The 18,750-nt window shown below is 40.9% G+C and overlaps 1 protein-coding gene across 1 annotated transcript; it reads left to right on the top strand.

The window, feature by feature from the left end:
- Positions 1-11,736: 11,736 nt before the first annotated feature.
- Positions 11,737-14,510, top strand: LOC132884666 (serine protease 27-like). The gene is made up of 6 exons (XM_060918503.1): positions 11,737-11,785; positions 13,127-13,147; positions 13,327-13,489; positions 13,579-13,847; positions 13,990-14,132; positions 14,322-14,510. The coding sequence occupies exons 1-6, from the start codon at positions 11,737-11,739 to the stop codon at positions 14,508-14,510; spliced, it is 834 nt and encodes a 277-aa protein (XP_060774486.1).
- Positions 14,511-18,750: the final 4,240 nt, after the last annotated feature.

Raw genomic sequence — 18,750 nt, 5'->3', positions numbered from 1 at the left:
TGTTTCTTGAGATGGTGGAATTGGCAAATGAAATGGTTGAAAGGGAAGTAGTAATTGATGGTGTTTTCACCTCAGTGCTCCCTTTATCAGCACCCTCTAAAAAAGTAATTATATCCAATATTCCGCCTTTTATTAAGGATGAAATCCTTATTGAAGCTCTATCCCATCATGGTAAACTGGTATCACCCATAAGGAAGATAGCGATTTCCAGCAGCAATCCACTCCTTAAACATGTGGTGTCGTTCAGACGTTTTGTGTATATGATCATAAAAGATAACAAAGACTTAGATTTTACTCTGAATGTGCCGATAGAGGGGTTTCATTATTCGGTTTATGTGTCTTCCTGTTTGATGAAGTGTTTTGGCTGTGGCCAGACTGCCCATTTAGTGCGGGCTTGCCCAGACAGAGTGGGTAGTACTCCCGCTGAGGGGGGATCTAATAGCGAGCAAACCCCCAGTGATAACATTCCCAATAATGGGGAGGGTGCAGAAGCTAATAGTGCTCCGACAGAGGGAGGGGGGAAAGTTCCTCGGCTGAGGTAATCCCCCCGCATAGTACCCCTGATGAGCTGGCAGGGGAAGGTGTATCCCAAGCTTAGCCTGAAAGCGTAGATATTCCCCAAACTAGTGGAGCAGGAGAAGATGATTATCTGACGGATGAGATTGATGCAGAGGATGAAAGTTCTCAAATGGAAGCAGAGGATGAACCTAATGTTTTTAAAGTGCCCCCCAAAACTTGTAAGCAATTACAAAGTGATGAGTTTGCTAAATCAAAAAAGAAGCCTGCACGAGGCCAAAGTAAACCTTCGATAGAAAGTGATTTAGAGTCTGACTGTAGTGTGGATTGTAGTTTGCGCAAGATTGGCTACGCTACTCAAGATTACACTGTAGAAGATATTAAAAATTTTCTGAGTGAAACAAAGAATGTCAGACATGTTCATATTGATGATTTTTTCCCTGATCTTGAACAGTTCATGGCTAGAACAAAGCAGTTCATTTCGGACGGGCTTTTTTCTAACCCTGAAGTTTACCATTTAACTAAGTTCCTTACGAAGCTAAATACCCTTCTGGGTAAAAACAGTAAATCAAAGAAGGTAGCACCCAAACAAGCAGCAAAATGATTGTAATTATACAGTTTATTTTTATTTTGTTTTTGATCTTGGGTGATTTTCGTGTAGCCTCCCTAAATATCAATGGGGCGAGGGATCCCTTGAAAAGGGCACAGCCTCACCTTTTGTCACGCATTAAGCATTTAGACATCCTTCTCTTGCAAGAGATGCACGGTGACGCAAGGAACGTTGCTGATTGGGCACTGGAGTGGGAGGGTCTTTCTCTTTTGAGCCACAATTCCAACGTTAGTGGTGGAGTCGCATGTCTGTTTGCAAAGAGTTTTACTCCCATTTCTTATGAAGTGGTGGAAGTTATAGAGGGGAGATTACTAAAGGTTAGAGCTTGTTTTGAAAATTATGTTGTTGTTTTTGTTTGTGTGTATGCCCCAACCACTGCAGCAGAAAGAGTGGCTTTTTTTAGAAACATTGTCTACTGTTATTTCTGGATTCAATGGTGATGAATATCTGTTTATTGGGGGGGATTTTAATTGCACAGAGCAGGACATTGACAGAAATCATGTTGAGCCACATGCTTTCACGCAGAAGACTTAGCCAGTGTATGCAGACACATGACCTAAGTGATGTATGGAGAAATTTTCACAAGGCGCAAAGGCAATATAGTTGGGCTCATGTCCATAGTAATATGATTTCCTTAGCAAGGCTTGACAGGTTTTACTGTTTTAAACATCATCTTAATATGTTTAAGAATTGTGATATTACTCCTGTAAGTTTTTCAGATCATAGTTTGGTTGTGTGCAGTGTTATCTTGAACTCAGTTATCAGTCAAAATAAGTAAAATATAGGGAAAGTGTCATTGAATGAAATGTGTGGCACCCAGCTCTATGTTTGGCTCCCCAAGGTCAGTGCTTGTGCCTATTCCAGAACACTCTGCTGTTACTGCTGAGGTTCCTGACAAAGAGCTGCTTTCAATAATGATCAATTTTTAAACAACATGCCACAATTTTAAAATATAAAATGTTAAAATATACCCCTCCAACACCACCATCATGTATATTGGACAGTAGGCTAATGGGCCAAAAGAACCTGTTATTTCACAGTTTGTGACCCTGCCAACAATCAGCCAGATCAGAGGCAAGAGTATGGGCAAAATTGATGTTTTTTTCTTTTTTCTTTTAAAATCTGTAAATATCGTAACCGACCAGCCTCCCCTGTTTGAAAGACTACCAGCCGCCACTGGTGTGGAGAGGGTCCACACCTTTCAGTTTCTCGGCATTCTCATCTCCGCCGACATTTCCTGGACAGAGAACATCAAGGCAGTCATCAAGAAGGCTCAGCAGTGGTTACACTTCCTGAGAGTCCTCAGGAAGTACAACCTAGACTCAAACCTGCTGCTGACCTTCTACCGCTCATCCATTGAGAGCCTGCTGATGTACTGTATCACAGTATGGTATGGCAACTGCACTGCTGTAGACAGGGAGAGGCTCCAGAGAGTAGTAAAGGCAGCACAGAAGATCATAGGCTGCCCTCTCCCCTCCCTGATGGACATTTACACCTCACGCTACCTCAGCAGAGATAGGAACATTATCAAGGACAGCTCCCACCCTGGCTTTGATCTGTTTGACCTGTTGCCCTCAGGGAGGCGCTACAGGTGCATCAAGACAAAAACAGATAGATTCAAAAACAGCTTCTTTCCAAAAGCCATAACCATCCTGAACTCGAATATGCACTGACTTTATAGTCTAACTCTCACTGTGCAATACTTATAATGTGCAATACCCGGACTCTCCATGTGCAATACTATAATGTGCAATACTTTATAATGTGAAATACTCTGACTCTCTCTGTGCAATACTATAATGTGAAATACTTATAATGTGTAATACCCGGACTATCCCTGTGCAATACTTAGAATGTGCAATACCCGGACTCTCTCTGTGCAATACTTATAAAATACAATACCCCACTCCATAATGTGGAACACAACACTGTACATAGCACCCTTTTTTCCCTTCCTTCTCTTTTTTATTACATATTTTACATTTTATGCTGTTTGCACTGTGATTGGAGTTGCTTTTAATCTCATTGTACATGTGTATAGTGACAATAAAGGCATTCTATTCTATTCTATTAGTTTCCATTGTTATGCTGATGACACACAGTTGTATGTTTCCACAAAGCCAGATGAGAGACACCAGCTTAATAGAATTGAGGAATGTGTAAAGGACATTAGACACTGGATGCTTATTAACTTCCTTCTGCTTAACTCTGACAAGACTGAAGTACTTGTACTCGGACCACATGCAGCTAGAAGTAGGTTTTCTGATTACACAGTAACTCTGGATGGCCTTTCTGTTTCTTCACATGCAGCAGTAAAAGGCCTTGGGGTGATTATTGACCCCAGTCTTTCATTTGAAACTCATATCAATAACATTACCCAGATAGCTTTCTTTCATCTCAGAAATATTGCTAATATAAGAAATTTAATGTCACTACATGACATAGAAAAACTAGTTCATACTTTTGTTACCTCTAGGTTGGATTATTGTAATGCCTTATTGTTTGGATGTCCCAATAAGTACATAAACATTTTTTATATCCATATCTTTTATATCCTTATATTTTTTACAATTTATTTTTAAGTTATTCATTTTGGGGCGGCACGGTGGTGTAGTGGTTAGTGCTGTCTCCTCACAGCAAGAAGGTCCTGGGTTCGAGCCCCATGGCCGGCGAGGGCCTTTCTGTGCGGAGTTTGCATGTTCTCCCCGTGTCCAGGTGGGTTTCCTCCGGGTGCTCCGGTTTCCCCCACAGTCCAAAGACATGCAGGTTAGGTTAACTGGTGACTCTAAATTGACCGTAGGTGTGAATGTGAATGGTTGTCTGTGTCAAACAACTCTAGAGTTGTTAGGGTGATCAATGGATACCCAGCTGAAACCCAGCTGTTTTCAGTGGCTCAGGAGGACAGAGAGAATAAGCTTTCCATTGATCACCTTAATGGGCAATCCATTGATCATCCTAACGACTCTCAAGGCCATTCACATTCAGCCCCCAGTGACCCACACCAACAGGATGACTCAACGACACCTTAGATGAGCTTTTTATCCATGAGAGGATAAATACCTGATACTCCCTACTAGTCAGACAGAACTGAAGAAGCCTTTCGGCTGAGAGGTGAAACGTCTTCAAGAATCTTCAAGCAAGTCCAGTTGCTCTCTTTTACCACTCACACTCTATTCTATTCTATACAAACTCCAGTTACTTCAAAATGCAACAGCAAGAGTCCTTAGCAGAACTAGAAAATATTACCCCTGTCTTATCCACACTGCATTGGCTCCCAATCAAATTTCGTATTGATTATAAAATACTACTATTGACCTTTAAAGCACTGAATGGTCTCACATCACAGTACCTGAGTGAACTTCTGGTCCTTTATGACCCACCACACCTACTTATATCAAAAGGTGCAGCCTATCTGCTGGTACCTCGTATAGTGAAGGCTATATCAGGGCAGAGCTTTTTCTTACAAAGCCCCACAGTTATGGAACAGCCTTCCAAGTAATGTTCGGGAATCAGACAGTCTCTTTAAGTCTAGGATGAAAATATATGTTTAGTCAAGCCTTTTGTTAATAGTTTTATTAGGTAAAGGTGTAGATCTGGAGGGTCCTCAGACAGAGTGTTTGGTAAACTGGAATGTATGGATACTGCCAGTCCCCCACTTTTACTCGCTCACTCGAGTTTGTTGATGGTGTAGTGGCTGCTGCTTTAGGTCCCGGGATGCCCTCATACCTGTCTTACCTTCTGGCTCTCCCCTTTTAGTTATGTTGTCATAGTTAGTTTTGCTGGAGTCCCTGCTTGCACTCAGCGCAAAATGTATACTGTTCTTACTCATCAGGTGACATTTGGGCATACCTAACAACCTGTGCTATCTCCATCCCCACACACACACTGGCTGTTGCTCTGAGTTACATGTTGATCCTGAAATCGAGATGCTGAACCTCTTCTGCTCCTCAGGCCTGCCTGATCCATCCTGATGCCCTATGTCTGGTTGGAGTCTCATCACTTCGCTCGGGTGGAGGACGGCCCCACATGGACAGTCGAAAGTCTCACTTGGAAGATGCTCTGGACACTTACAGTCATGCTTTTATGGCTGAGGATTACAGGTAACTTGTTAACTCTAGGACCGCAGTTGTCATAAACAGTTTTGCACTCAAGTTTCCATCAATGAACAGTCTATTGTTAAAAGCGCTATAAAAATAAACTTGACATTAGACACTGGACGCTTATTAACTTCCTTCTGTGTAATTCTGACAAGACATAAGTACTTGCCCTAGGACAGGGGTGTCCAAACTGATCCATAAAGGGCCGTGTGGCTGCAGGTTTTCATTCCAGCCATGCAGCAGCACACTTGACTTGGCTCATTCAATCAACTGAACTGTCTTCAGACAGTCAAATACCTGCAGCCACACCCACCCTTGATTAAAGGGTGGGTGTGTCAATTGATTGAATAAGCCAAATCAGGTGTGCTGCTGCATGGCTGGAATGAAAACCTGCAGCTACATGGCCCTTTATGGATCAGTTTGGACACCCCTGCCCTAGGACCACATGCAGCTAATGTCACCACACAATGCAGAAAAACTAGTTCATGGTGTTTTTTTTTTCCTTGAGGTTAGATTAATGTAATGCCCTACAGTCTGGATGTTCTAATAGGTACATAAACAAGCTCTAGTTATTCAAGGACATAGCAGTCAGAGTGCTTACAAGAACCAGAAAATATATCACCCTTATCTTTTCCATAATGCATTGGCTCTCAAATTTCACATTGATTATAATTATATTTGACAGAACTATGGACCAATAAAGCAGTGAATGGTCTCATGCCACAGTACCTGAGCAAATATCTAGTCTTTTATGACCTGGATCATAAGGTGCAGGCTATTTGTTGGTACCGCAAATAATGAAGGCTACAGCAAGTGGCAGAGTCTTTTCTGACAAAGCCCCACGGTTATGGAACAGCCTTCCAAGTAGTGTTCAGGACTCTGACACAATCTCAGTGTTTAAGTCTTGGCTGAAAACATTTGTTTAGTCAGGCCTTTTGTTAGTACCTTTTTTACTCAGTAAAGGAGCAGATCTAGTGGGTTCTCGGGCAAAGAATATTTTGGTAAACTGGGATGTTTGGATGTGGTCACCCCAGCTGCTGACATCCTACCCTACTTTTGTCTGGAATTCTCATCACTGAAATCATTTGGCACATTATGAAACAAAACATGAGAAAAGGAGACCTTGAACTGTTGAGCAGCTGAAATTGTATATCAGGCAAAAATGAGACATTTCACTTTCAAAACTACAGCGTTTGGTCTCCTCAATTACTAAATATTTACAAAGTGTTGTTCAAAGTAGAGGTGATGGAACATAGTAATTAACATTCCCCTGTCAAGTTTTTTGAAATAGGTTGCTGGCATCAAATTCAAAATTAGCATATATTTTTTTAAACAATAAAATGCATCAGTTTCAACATTTGATATGTTGTCTTTGTACTATTCACAATTAAATTTAAGGTTTCCATGATTTGCAAATTATTACATTTAGTTTTAATTTACATTTTACAGTTTCCTAACTTAAAAAAAAAAAAAACAAAAACAGGTTTGCATGTTTAAAAATTAGAGCCAGAATTTATATATTTATGTCACATAGAAGCTTCAATGTCTATTATTAAAAGTGCTATACAAATTTAAAACAATAATGTGAATTGAATCAGCATGCTGATCATGTTAGGGTTTTGCTGGGATTCGAACCTGGTTCACTGGTGTGATAATCCAGCAAACCCCCACTAGGCCACCAGGGGGATGACTCAAATACAGAGGCGTGAGGCAGAAGTAGAAAAGTATCCAAAGGTTTATTTACAATATTTACAGTCCAAACGAAAATAATCCAAAACGCTCAGAAGATGAAGGGAAAAATAAGAAATATCCAAAGTACAAAACAAAAGCCAAAAAAACAGAAAAGAAAAGGCAAAAATACCAACGCTCAGAAGATCCAAAACCACAGTAAATACTAGGTCCAAAAAGCAAAGCAAAGTGCAAAACCAAAAAGACAAGGAACACGGTACAGAGGAAACTGGAGCTAAACATAGCACAAAGACTCTGTGACAAGAGGACTGAACTCAGGGGTATAAATACACAAACTAATTAAGGACAGGGCGGGGCAGGAAACAGGCAATAAGACAAACACAAAACACAGAACAAAGTGGCGACCTCTAGAGGCCAAAACAAACATGACCAAACAAAGGAAATAACAGCGGCCTCTAGAGGCCAAAACAGTCCCAGTCCTAACAGATCACACCTGTCAGTCATTCACAATCATCCACACCTGTATCCTGTTTTTGTTTGAGTTTCACCTTAATTAACCTTATGTTCCAGATTCTTGTAATTGTCATTTGTTGTCATGTGTGCCACAATTATGCTTCTATTCTGTCTTTTATCCCCTCTACCATTCTGTGACAAATCTGCTCATTACAAGAAGTGGGTAGGATTCAGCAATGACTGCAAACCCAGGTAATGATGGTTATTACTTTTGTCAGAAAAAATCCTAATCATTAAAACAGAATGCAGAGTTGCATTGTTTGTTCATTCCAAAGAAGGTCACCACAAACCGGTGGCACAAGAATGATGACTTCCGATTCTCTGTAGATGCCACACAAAGCTGAAAATGTTTTCAGCTCTTGGTCATAACACTTACAACCTAAATAATATGTCAACACAAAGACATACACATTTAAATCCTGTCATCATGTGGATTTTTATAAGACTGTATGAGGATAATTTGTTATCAGTAAAAATAGGATGGAGCTGTTTTCATTCATGCTAAAATACAAATGTTATTTTATTTATTTTTATTTTTTATTTTATTTATTTTTTAGAGTTTATCAAATATACTATAAAATATATATGGTGGCTTGTGAAAATTCTGGTTAAAACATGCTGAAATTGTGACACTTCTGTACATTATACAGCTCTAAAAACTCCTGACATTCCTGAAATGAAATACAGTATGTTTCACTTTTTGCATATATCTCACCCAGAAGTACAGTTGTAGCATTTTAAGGTCCCCCAAGAGTGGATAGGAGAAAATCACATTTAAAGATTTAATTCCAGTGAGAGACACCACTTACTTCTACGTTTATAAATTTGCCCATTTATGGAAAAAGAACATTGCTCGCAAAGTTTAAAGAATTATAAGCTTACAACATAAATATTGTTTATCACGATAATTATCATTATCATTATCATCATTAGTCTCTGTTTCATCAGCTGAGGTAAACGTCAGTTGCTGTGTTTGAAGAATTAGAGCTTTCATAATTTCTTCATCCCAATAATCACTCCATGGTTCCATCAGTAGGGAAACTGCATATTCAGGCAGTCAGTTTTCTTTTGGCTAAATTACTTAAAGCTAGACGGCCTTTCAATTTCATAAAATCAGTGAAATTTAGTTCCCTCTGAAATGTGGTCATTGGGATATATGTTTATTTCTGTAATATCTCACTAAAAAACAGGCCATTCTGTGGATGGGAAGTTATTTAATTTGAAGGGATTAAAGCAAATAATGTGCATGAAATCGCTCTCTTTGTGTAGTCAAGCAGACAGAGAAAGTCTATTGGCCCTTTTCCACTACCCTTTTTCAGCTCGCTTCAGCTCACTTCAGCCCGACACGGCTCGCGTTTCGACTACCAAAAACCAGCACGACTCAGCTCGCTTCAGCCCTGCTTAGCCCCTAAAACTCGCACCGTTTTGGAGTGGGGCTGAAGCGAGCCAAGCCGAGCCGAGTGAGGTTGGGGGCATGAGCAGACACTCCCCTGTGCACTGATTGGTGAGGAGGAGTGTCCTCACATGCTCACACACGCCCCGCGAGCGCGCTGGGATCTGTAAACACCGCAAACCCGGAAGAATAATAATTACGAATTACGAGAATTTCTGAAGCCTTATGCGCCTCGCCTCATCTATACGCTCTTGCCAGTATCTGTCCGCGTTGTCGGTGACAACAAGCCACAGCACCAAGACCAGCAACACTAACGACTCCATGTCCTCCATGTTTATTGTTTACTATTCGGGTCGTGAGACTACCGCTTAAAAGATCACTGAATCAGTGACATACAGAGCATCGTGGACGAGTTCGCGGAGCGCAAGGCTCGTCGTATGCCCTTCAAATAATGCGCGCAGTAGGCTATTGATGTTTTATTATGAGCCATGTACAGTATGTCGCCTAATGTTTTTTTGTTTCTGAATTACATGTTCGTTTGAAGGACTTAATGTACAAAATAACATAGTTGCACCCCGTAGTGTTGAAATTGGTAAACACAGTGCATTCAGTGAGGTTTGCACCGCCCTGCTTTTATTTCTGACTCTTCCTGTCACCGTTGCAACCTCTGAGCGCTCATTCGTATGCCCTTCAAATAATGTGCGCAGTATAGGCTATTGATGTTTTATTATGAGCCATGTACAGTATCCTAATGTTTTTTGTTTCTGAGTTACATGTTCGTTTGAAGGACTTGATGTACTAAATAACATAGTTGCACCCGGTAGTGTTGAAATTGGTAAACACCGCAGTTGCGGACATTTTGTAGCCTAAAATGATGTTATGATAAGCTTTAATAAAGGGCCCGGTCATTTGCCCCGCCCCCGGCCCGGCTCTGACTTGTTCCGCCACTGTCACTGATGTCACTGTTTGCGCTGCTTAACGACATCACGTGACGTCCACCCACTTTCGCTAACTCCACCCAATGTGTCCACCCACTTCCAGCCAGCACGGTTCAGCGCGGTTGTAGTCGAAATGCAACTCCAACAGCCCCGCTCAGCTCGACTCAGCTCGACTCAGCACGGCACGGCTCAGCCGCGTTTGTAGTGGAAAAGCGGCATATGTGTGCATGCACAGGTTTACCTTCTTCTTCTTCTTCTTTTGGGTTTTCCAGCAGCTGACATCCACAGTGTTGCATTACTGCCATCTACAGGTTTAACTTTGACCGTGCACTGACAGTTCCATCATTCTGCTGCAAAAGGAACAGCTGATCACACCGAGGTGCTCGCTGACCTCAGATATTTATTAGTTTAGTCCTGCATTTCCTTTCCTTCGCAACATAACGTCTTCTTGCTTTCTGTTACTGTAGTTGGTCTTTCACATTTCATTCACACACTCATGTCCTCCATTTTCCTCTCCTGTTTCAAATTTGTATCCCACAATGCCTTGCGCAAACGGGGAAAGCCCACCATATGATGCATGATGTATCATGTTGAATTGGGTCATGGTGAAGCAGGAAAAAATAGCAGAGAATTTAGGGCCACGTGGCCCTAAATTCATTAACTGTTTATTAAAAAACAAAAAAACAAAAACCTAATAAAATTGGAAGTCTGTGATTCAAATTCAGTCACTTTTGGTTCACTAAACAAAAATAATTGGGTGTTGGGAAAATTCTTTTTATGATCTACACTTGAAAAATCTGGAAGGCAGTCTACCTTTAATATTAATGTCTTTCTTTGGTTCAATGAAAGTTTCTTTTCTTACAAAGAAACACATCCAGGCCTGGCTAAATTTTGCAAAAAAAAATACATTAAGTCTCCCCAAAGCATGTGGGAAAATGTGTCATGGTCTGATGAAACCAAGGTTGAACTTTTTAGCCACAATTCCAAAAGGTATGTTTGGCGCAAAAACAACAATGTGCATCACCAAAAGAACACCATACCCACGGTGAAGCATGGTGGTGGCAGCATAATCTTTTGGAGTTGTTTATCTTCACCTGGAACAGGGGCTTTAGTTAAGCTGGAGGGAATTATGAACAGTTCTAAATACCAGTCAATTTTGGCCCAAAACCTTCAGGTGTCTGGTAGAAAGTTGAAGATGAAGAGGAATTTCATCTTTCAGCATGACAATGACCCCAAGCATACATCAAAATCAACAAAAGAATGGCTTCACCAGAAGAAAATTAAAGTTTTGGAATGGCCCAGCCAGAGCCCAGACCTAAATCCATTTGAAAATCTGTGGGGTGACCTGAAGAGGGCTGTGCACAAGAGATGCCCTCGCAATCTGACAGATTTATAACACTTTTGCAAGGAAGAGTGGGCAAATATTGCCAAGTCTAGATGTGGCAAGCTGATAGACAAAGACTGAATGCTGTAATTAAATCAAAAGGTGCCTCAACAAAGTATTAGTTTAAGGGTGTGCACATTTATACAACCAGTTTATTGTACGTTTTTTTCATATTTTTCCTCCTAACAGATTTGTTTGTTTTTCAATTGAATTGTACAGGTTATAGGTCACATTAAAGGTGGGAAAATTTTTGAAATTATTTATTGTGGTCTCACTTTTTTTACATCAGAAAAACCTATAATTTTAACGGGGTGTGTACACTTTTTATATCCACTGTATTTTCATTTCTGAAATACCAGACGGTAATGACAAAAAGGCACTGATGACAGCAAAACAAGCTTATTTTCAGAGCATATAATACATCAGTATAATTTGTGTTTGTAATTGTGAAAGAAAGACAAGGAAGAAAGACAAAGTGATTGAATAATTGGGTGGATTGGAATGACTAATGATAGACTGAATGAGATGAAGGCAATATAAGAGTTCCAGCAAGAAAGTATGACTACACAGACATAGACACAACATTGAGAGCAGATATGTTGAAGTTGGGGTGTGTGGTTGTGACCCTGCTCTTTTTTGTAAAAGGTAAGACTCCTGTAATAGCACTATTAACTTGAAGCATTATAGTAACTGAGATGGATTATAATAATAGTAGTATTATATTTTAAAACACTAACTCAGTTTTAAATTGTAATATAAATACCACAGCACTGTTTAAAATATCAAATTCTCAAATCTGATTGGTCAGAGGGTGGCACGGTGGTGTAGTGGTTAGCGCTGTCGCCTCACAGCAAGAAGGTCCGGGTTTGAGCTCTGTGGCCGACGAGGGCCTTTCTGTGCAGAGTTTGCATGTTGTCCGCGTGGGTTTCCTCCGGGTGCTCCGGTTTCCCCCACAGTCCAAAGACATGCAGGTTAGGTTAACTGGTGACTCTAAATTGACCGTAGGTGTGAATGTGAGTGTGAATGGTTGTCTGTGTCTATGTGTCAGCCCTGTGATGACCTGGCGACTTGTCCAGGGTGTACCCCGCCTTTCGCCCATAGTCAGCTGGGATAGGCTCCAGCTTGCCTGCGACCCTGTAGAACAGGATAAAGCGGCTACAGATAATGAGATGAGATGATTGGTCAGAAGATGTTTAACATTTCTGGAAGGGGTCTCCAATGTTGGCACTTTGCAAAAGTCAGTGGTAAAGCTGCAATTTTAAGATTCCCAGCAAGGGAAAGGTTTCAGGACAGAGGAGTTTATGCTTTACACTTTCTCTGTAACATGACAAGCTGTGGTTTTATGGCTTATTGTTTTTGAGGGAGAATGGAGGGGAGAATAACAGTTTATAACACAAGTAATAACAGTAATATGGAAGCAGGGTGGGTTGAACTGGCAGGTAACATGAGGTGATTTTCACCTGTGTTGCTCCCACCAACCTACTGTACTTATGTGTGCTTTTTTGTATTCAAAAAATTCTACAAGCCACAGAGTGTCAAAGCTGGCAGAGTATGCGCATGTGCAAAAAAACAAAACAAAAAAACTTGAATTGGAACTTGAACACACTGAAGCAAAGCAATATAAGTTTTAAGTTGCTGGTTGCTTTCCTTTTAGTGTGTGAATGTCCTATGTCCTGCATCACTGGCTCAAACATATCCTTAATGACTGAAAAATATGGGATGTACGATCATGCAACTGCTGCCACAATGAACTAATACACACACCATTTTATCCCTTTCCTATAATTTATAGATCCCACAATAATATCACATTGTATTTTCTAGTAACAGGATAATATGAATATATGTATCATTACATTATAATTTTCAGAATGTGTAATATTTTGCATCTTACCATTCCATATCTGTTTTAACTGATGTATCAATTATCCTTTAAAAAAAAAAACTCATATCAGTTTAATTCCTCAATTTTCATTTGCATCGCAGGCTCACTTTCACAGCAGGATGGTAAGTACTTCTCATTCTGTTGCTTAAAGTTTCAAGCTATTTATTCTGTTCTGGTAGGCTCTCAAATTGCTAAAATCTAAATTATAAATGTAAAAATTAATTTTAAATCTTAAAGATGGGAAATTTAAAGTGCACATTGTTCAATGTCAGCTTTTACAAATATTTCTCCTTTATCACAGTATGTGGTCTTGCACCTTTGAATAACCATATTGTGGGGGGAGAGAATGCCGAAGAAGGGCTGTGGCCCTGGCAGGCTAGTTTGCAAATCTTTGGCAACCATTTCTGTGGAGGAACCCTCATCAATGAAAAATGGGTTCTGACAGCCGCACACTGTTTCTCCAGGTTAATTTCACCAACATAATTTTGTAGATAACACACTAAACTGACATCACTCACAGAGCTGACTGAACATTTTGTTTTTATATCTGCAGTTATCAGACACTTGGCCTGAAGGTCTATTTGGGAAAGAAGACTCTAGAGAGCTCCGATCCACATGAGATCTCTGTAGATGTTTTAAAGGTCGTTATTCACCCTAACTACAATAGGTTCACCCTCAACAATGACATTGCCTTGCTGCATCTGAAAAAAGCTGTGACCTTCACAGACTACATTAGACCAGTGTGTCTGGCCAGTCTAGAGAGTAATTATCCTCATGGCACCAGTTCCTGGGTCACAGGCTGGGGAAAACTTGCCTATGAAGGTAAAACTCATACATGTGCACATACAAATGCATAGAACATTGCAGTCATGAAAACTGTTCTGCTGTACATGCTGTATAACTAGCTACCCAAGTACATGTGGAATATATATATACATGCAATGAAAACTGTGTGCATGTGTAGACAGTTTGCCTTCTAGTGTGCTGCAAGAGGCAGAGGTGCCTGTTGTTGATTCCCAGCAGTGTGATGCTCAGCTGGGACCTGGTCTTGTTACTGAAAATATGATATGTGCTGGATTTCAAGAAGGAGGCATAGGCCCATGCCAGGTAAACATAGTGTCTTACATGCAATATGTGTTATACAATATAGATTACTTTTCTCATGTGGACCCCATATTTTCCCCATTTCCTGTATGCCAACTAATGTCAGAGATTGGTTATTGATGTTTTCAAAATGTTTTGAAGTTCCCAGGTTTATGGTAAGATTGTAGCAAGAGTTTCCCTCTCTTTCTGAAGGGGGATTCTGGAGGTCCTTTGGTGGTGAAGCAGGGTTCAGTCTGGGTTCAGGGTGGTATCACTAGCTGGGGTAAGGGCTGTGCTCTGCCTGAATTACCTGCTGTGTTTACTCGGGTGTCCCAGTACCAGTCCTGGATATCTGACGTCATCAAAAGGAACCTGCCTGGTTTTATTACATATTTACCGTAACTGCACATTAGGAAAAGGTGAGATTTTCACACATACAGTACATGTCTTTTAGAAATCCATCTTATCCAGCCTCTGTGACATGCTATGAAATATGTGCTCTGAAATACGAAAAAATTAGACCATTAAAATTGGCTGCACAGCCTTCCTGCTGTTGTCCTATTTAATGTTTATATCATTAATGATTTCTATATTGTCATATAGATTTCAGAACCACTATTTGGTTCAACATCTGACCCTCATCAAGTGTGAGATCTTAGTTCTCTCCAAGTGTCTGCTAAAGTGTTTTTGTATTTTGGCAGGTACTACCACAGAGGAAGACTCAAGACAATATTTCTGGTTTTGAAAACTTTCTGTTGATCTATGGATAAAGTTTAAGTTTATGGTGTGATTGTAATCCACATGGGCAGCAGTGCTTTCTCAATGATCTATGGTGTATGATTATCATATATTTTTTAAATCAATGTTTGTGAATCAAGAACTTACTTAACTATACTTTATTTAACTATGGTTATTTACTATAACTTACTATAAAACTGTTTCTGTATCATGGTTCTTATGAATAAAATTGGGCACAACAATTTGTTATGTCTCATTTTTAATTCTAATGTGGTAACTAAATCATTTCTCATATGTATATTTTTGTCTTGATATATAGTAGGAAGTGAAAATTTTAAAACCCTACAGGTTGTTGCTTTCTCCATCTTGCAACCCACATGATTTTGAACATGAAGGTCCATTCATGTTTAATAAGCTCCCCCTTCATCAAATTCATCATAAATGGTACCAATAATGCATGAAAAGAGCCACAGGTGGACTCCTGCACACACCTCTAAATTATGGTAGTATTTTGGAATTTGCTGTCTGGAAACACTTGTAGTGGATATAAAAAAGTCCATCCATCCATTATCTGTAGCCGCTTATCCTGTTCAGGGTCGTGGGCAAGCTGGAGCCTATCCCAGCTGACTATGGGTGAGAGGCGGGGTATACCCTGGACAAGTTGCCAGATCATCGCAGGGCTGACACACAGAGACAAACAACCATTCACACCTATGGTCAATTTAGAGCCACCAATTAGCCTAACTTGCACATCTTTGGACTGTGGGGGAAACCAGAGCACCCAGAGGAAACCCATGCAGACATGGGCAGAACATGCAAACTCCACACCAAAAGGCCCTCATCAGCCAATGGGCTTGAACTCAGAACCTTCTTGCTGTGAGGCGACAGTGCTAACCACTACACCACTGTGCCACCCATGATGTAAAATGTCTACATCTTAAAATTGTAATAGTTTTTGGGAAGTAAAAAAAAAAAAATTAAACCAAGACAAATCATGTCAGATTGTTCACCACCTTGATAGAAATGCCTGTTTGGCATGCTCAAAACTGGTACAGGCTGTTTTGATTGTGACTTGTTTTAACAAGTTTAATGCATCCATCCATCCATCCATTATCTGTAGCCGCTTATCCTGTTCTACAGGGTCGCAGGCAAGCTGGAGCCTATCCCAGCTGACTATGGATGAGAGGCAGGGTACACCCTGGACAAATCGCCAGGTGGTTAGTTTAATCCTTGAGCTTTATCTTTGATTGCACATCTGCTCTGTTTCCATAAGGTTATTCTGACCAGTTTCCCTTAATGAAGAGTTATAACATCAGTGAAACTGACTTCATGTTAAAATTGTTAATGTTATAGTCATGTTGTCTGTTGTTGTCCAGGTGAGGATCGGTTCCCTTTTGGGTCTGGTTCCTCTCGAGGTTTCTTCCTTGTGTCGTCTGGGGGAGTTTTTCCTTGCCTCAGTCGCCACTGGCTTGCTCATTGGAGATAGAATAGGGATAAAATTGGCTCATGTCTTGGGTCATTCAGATTCTGTAAAGCTGCTTTGGGACAATGTCTATTGTTATAAGCGCTATACAAACAAACTTGACTTGACTTGACTTGCCCCCCAAAACATGCATGCAGTCAATGACGTGAAAAGATGCATTTGACCAATTGTGCTGGATCTAATATTGTAATAATTTATTAAACACACACACACACACACACACACACACACACACACCTGAGTATTTGAACAACAAATGAGAACAAACACGTAAATATGTAACCTCAAACAGGAACAACATTTAAATATGTAACATCAAATATGAACTCACAGTTCTGGTTCTTCCATCCTACAATTAAATTATTTATACACACACAATAATAACTGACAAACAGACATGATAGTGAGTGTGATCACTCAGAACCATGAACTAACATTTTAGAACTGCTGTCTTTCTGCCTTGGTTGCAGCAAACACTGCCACTAAATCTTCAAGGTCCAAATATCATCTGACCCCCTTTTCTAAAGAGCTTTGAACCAGCCCTGAAAGCCTTTCCTGGCTCATGTTGGACTTCCGATAAGCCTTTAGGAGCTGCAGGCTCAAGAAGCTTCTCTCACCAGATGAAAGAGTGATGGGAAATGTTAACAGTAGTCACAGGGCAATACTGAGATTCCCATAGAGATCTAGAAGACCCTCTTTGTATACAGTGCCTTGAAAAAGTATTCATTCCCCTTGAACTTTTTCACATTTTTCCACCTTACAACCACGAACTTAAAAGTTTTTTATTGAGATTTTATGTAATAGACCAACACAGAGTAGCACATAATTGTGAAGTGAAATGAAAATGATAAATGGTCTTCAAAATTTTAAACAAATAAAAATCTGAAAAATGTGGTGTGCATTAGTATTCAGCTCCCCTGCGTCAATACTTTGTAGAGCCACCTTTTGCTGCAATTACAGCTGCAAGTCTTTTGTGGTATGTCTCTACCAGCTTTGCACATCTAGACACTGAAATTTTTGCCCATTCTTCTTTGCAAAATAGCTCAAGCTCAGCCAGATTGGATGGAGAGCATCTGTGAACAGCAATTTTCAAGTCTTGCCACAGATGCTCAGTGGGATTTAGGTCTGGACTTTGACTGGGCCATTCTCATCTCATCTCATCTCATTATCTCTAGCCGCTTTATCCTTCTACAGGGTCGCAGGCAAGCTGGAGCCTATCCCAGCTGACTACGGGCGAAAGGCGGGGTACACCCTGGACAAGTCGCCAGGTCATCACAGGGCTGACACACAGACAACCATTCACACTCACATTCACACCTACGGTCAATTTAGAGTCACCAGTTAACCTAACCTGCATGTCTTTGGACTGTGGGGGAAACCGGAGCACCCGGAGGAAACCCACTCGGACACGGGGAGAACATGCAAACTCCGCACAGAAAGGCCCTCGCCGGCCCCGGGGCTCGAACCCAGGACCTTCTTGCTGTGAGGCGACAGCGCTAACCACTACACCACCGTGCCGCCCCTGGGCCATTCTAACACATAAATATTCTTTGATCTAAACCATTCCATTGTAGCTCTGGCTGTATATTTAGGGTTATTGTCTTGCTGGAAGGTGAATCTCCTTCCCAGTCTCAAGTCTTTTGCAGCCTCCAACAGGTTTTCTTCCAGGATTGCCCTGTATTTAGCTCCAGCCATCTTCCCATCAACTCTGACCAGCTTCCCTGTCCCAGCTGAAGAAAAGCATCCCCATAGCATGATGCTGCCACCACCATGTTTCACAGTGGGGATGGTGTGTGCAGGGTGATGAGCAGTGTTAGTTTTCCGCCACACATAGCGCTTTGCATTTAGGCCAAAAAGTTCAACTTTGGTCTCATCTGACCAAAGCACCTTCTTCCACATGTTTGCTGTGTCCCCTACATGGCTTCTGGCAAACTGCAAATGGGACTTCTTATGCCTGTCTTTCAGCAATGGTTTTCTTCTTGCCACTCTTCCAAAAAGGCCAGATTTGTGGAGTGTATGACTTATAGTTGTCCTGTGGACAGATTCTCTCACCTGAGCTGTGGATTTCTGCAGCTCCTCCAGAGTGATCATGGGCCTCTTGGCTGCTTCTCTGACCAGTGCTCTCCTTGCTCGCTCTGTCAGTTTAGGTGGACAGCCATGTCTTGGTAGGTTTGCAGTTGTGCAATACTTTTTCCATTTTTGAATGATGGATTGAACAGTGCTTCTTGAGATGTTCAGAGCTTGGGATATTTTTTATAACCTAACCCTGCTTTAAACTTCTCCAGAACTTTATCCCTGACCTGTCTGGTGAGTTCTTTGGTCTTCATGATGCTGTTTGTTCTTCAGTGTTCTCTAACAAACCACCGAGGCCTTCACAGAACAAGTGTATTTATTCTGAGAGTAAATTACACACAGTAGGAC

Source organism: Neoarius graeffei, chromosome 4 (genome assembly GCF_027579695.1).
Source record: "Neoarius graeffei isolate fNeoGra1 chromosome 4, fNeoGra1.pri, whole genome shotgun sequence".
Taxonomy (NCBI): Eukaryota; Metazoa; Chordata; class Actinopteri; order Siluriformes; family Ariidae; genus Neoarius; species Neoarius graeffei.
The sequence above is the reverse complement of the archived record's forward strand: the minus strand, read 5'-3'. Positions and strand labels throughout refer to the sequence as shown.